General features: G+C 30.4%; 1 protein-coding gene across 1 annotated transcript in view; it reads left to right on the top strand.

The window, feature by feature from the left end:
• The first annotated feature begins 359 nt into the window (after positions 1-359).
• Positions 360-3061, top strand: part of LOC137645583 (neutral amino acid uniporter 4-like) — a 5179-nt gene continuing 2477 nt past the window's right edge. The window contains exons 1-3 of the mRNA XM_068378386.1: positions 360-531; positions 1783-1961; positions 2302-2474. Coding sequence (XP_068234487.1) covers positions 421-531; positions 1783-1961; positions 2302-2474 — 463 coding nt within the window. The 5' untranslated portion in view covers positions 360-420. The remainder of the gene's footprint in view (positions 532-1782; positions 1962-2301; positions 2475-3061) is intronic.

A 3061-nucleotide genomic window follows, 5' to 3' on the forward strand; every position in this document is an offset into this window, starting at 1 on the left:
GCAAATAACCTCCTGCATGTTTCTTAAGGGCCTGACTTATTTTTACCTTAAAACAGACAAAGATGTCCTTGTAAAATGAAATTAGGATTATGATTACAAACTTATAATTACGAACTTATTGGGCGTTAAGGTTTTAATGTCATTAAAACCATCGATAATAAACCATGAAATGAACATATGTGACACAGCCTAATAATAATAATATACGAAAGAGGACAAACATATTGAGGTTGCATTACTTATTATGAGTTTAATTTCAATTTCAAACAAACTCTACAGCAAGCTAAAGTAAATGTAGGCATTAACACTGAAATAAACTTATACAATATTCTTTTTTTTTCCAAATTCCTGTATCTTGCACGTGTATCGTTAATAGCGGGTGTAATTCAGATCACGGGATTAGCAATAATATTCTATTACATGATAAGGGATTTGCCTCAAGTACGAGAGACTGTTCCTGCCTTCAACAGCTGGGGGACTTTGCCCCTCTATTTTGGATCGGCCATCTATGCTTTTGAAGGAATTGGTCTCGTGAGTATGATGAGCTTTATATATTTCTTTTCTTGTTGTTACATTGAAGTTTGCAATGACAACTTAACTCGCATCAAACATAAAACGCAAATTGTCTGGAGTCAGGATTGTAGAATTTATTTCCAGGATCTGCTAAGGATAACTGAAAAATCAAAGTTCAATATATATGTATATATATATATATATATATATATATATATATATACATATATATATATATATATATATATATATATATATACAGTATATATATATATATATATATATATATATATATATATATATATATATATATAAATATATATATATATATATATATATATATATATATATATATATATATATATATATTTATATATCGGAAAATAATCGTGCTGGATATTCTATATTCATTTTTATAGTTATTAATATATCTTATTAAAATTTGGATTACCGAGCAATTTACTTTTATGTTCCTCGGGATTTGTTCCTTAGGGTATAAGGAAATAGAATTCTAGAAGGATTCACCGCAAATAACATGGCAATAAAGAGGTTTAGCAAGTTTATTAAATGCATTTTCCTTCCTTCATACAAGCTGAAAGGATCATACAAGATTAGAAAATCTAGATCCCTTATCTAGATAACATTAGATACTAGCGAAACGTTAAGGAAAGAAAATCCTTTTGCTTAGGTTGCCAAAGGTCGTCCTGAGGAATGATGCGTCCTTATCTTGAATGTGAGAAATTCCTCGAAGAGCAAATTAATTTCCCGTGGACTACTTAAGCAAGAATTGTTTATGCGGGCGGGATCATGTACGAGTTGAAGGTTTGATCCTTATAGAATTCAAGTAAGATCATGTTGCTCTAAATTATATATATATATATATATATATATATATATATATATATATATATATATATATATATATATATATATATAATATATAGTGTGTATATATATAATATATATATGTATTATTACACACAAACACACACATATATATACACACCACACACACACACACATATATATATATATATATGTGTGTATATATATATATATATATATATATATATATATGTATATATATATATATATATATATATATATATATATATATATATATATATATATATATATATATATATATATTAGGTGTTGTATATACCCGTACATACATCATACAGTATATATGTGTATGTGATAATGTACTTATAAGAGAAAAATTTGTGTTATATAAATCCCTCCTTCGAGTGTTACTTACAATTTCAGGTACTTCCCCTCGAGAACAAGATGAAGACTCCGCATAACTTCGGAGGATTCACCGGTGTCCTAAACACAGCCATGATGCTTGTCATTTTGTTATACGCATCTGTGGGATTCTTTGGATACTTGGAATTCGGAAATGATGTCTTGGGTTCTATCACTCTAAATTTACCAAATCATGAAGTGTACGTAGATCACCAACTTTTCTGTTTACCTGTAGATTAAATACGTATTTATTGTGAAAATTATTTTATTAAGCAGATTATTAGTCAGTGTTTATAATATACAAGCGTTTGGCATAAAAATAAGGTAAAGAAAATAAATAGTATTTTTTTACCTTTATTAATTACCTAACATATGAAAAATAACTATTTTCAAATTCATCACAAAGCCTTTACCGCATTTTTCCTCCCCCCCCCCCAAAAAAAAAAAAAAAAAAAAAAAAAAAAAAAAAAAAAAAAAAAACGAAAATGTTGTATGTATGGTCTTAAAATCGATGACCCCTTGATATTTCCTCCTTCTCAGGTTGGCCCAGACAGTGAAAATCATGATGGCCATAGCGGTATACCTGACCTACCCTCTGCAGATGTATGTTGTTTATGAAATCATGGCTCCCGTCGTTAGACGTCGCTTCGAAGGAGAAAAGACGAAGTTCATCGCAGAATACTTTTGCAGGAGTCTTCTTGTTCTGTTGACGTGTCAGTAGCATATTATTGTTTGCTTATTATTTAGGTTTACTTAAACTAAATAAAGGCGGCACAAACAGTAAAAAGAGCAAGGACACCTAGGCCTTGCCTTTATTTCAAAATGTTACGTTATTGCTCCTAAAATAAGAAGAAATCTTAGCATTCATCATTTCCCTGCCCAGGCTTTCATCTTTTCTTTTTACAATATATTTTTTGACCTAAGGGAATCTTCCTCATTTGATGTTCATATCTCAGAATCATCTTATAATATATAGTAAATTTGTTTTAGCGATGCAGATTTGCACAGACTCGCAGCGGTGCCCTTTTAGCTCGGAAAAGTTTCCTGATCGCTGATTGGTTGGACGAGATAATTCTAACCAATCAGCGATCAGGAAACTTTTTCGAGCTAAAAGGGCACCGCTGCGAGTCGATGCAAATCTGCCTCGATAAAAGAAATGTACTATAGTATAGGGTTTTGTCAACTGAACTTCCGCCTTGCAGTGTTCTGTTCCTTACTAGCTTCTTTGATGCTTCATCTCGGATACTGATTATCAATGTTACTATTACTAGCCAAGCTACAACCCTAACTCGAAAAAACA

This window comes from Palaemon carinicauda, chromosome 1 (genome assembly GCF_036898095.1).
Source record: "Palaemon carinicauda isolate YSFRI2023 chromosome 1, ASM3689809v2, whole genome shotgun sequence".
Taxonomy (NCBI): domain Eukaryota; kingdom Metazoa; phylum Arthropoda; class Malacostraca; order Decapoda; family Palaemonidae; genus Palaemon; species Palaemon carinicauda.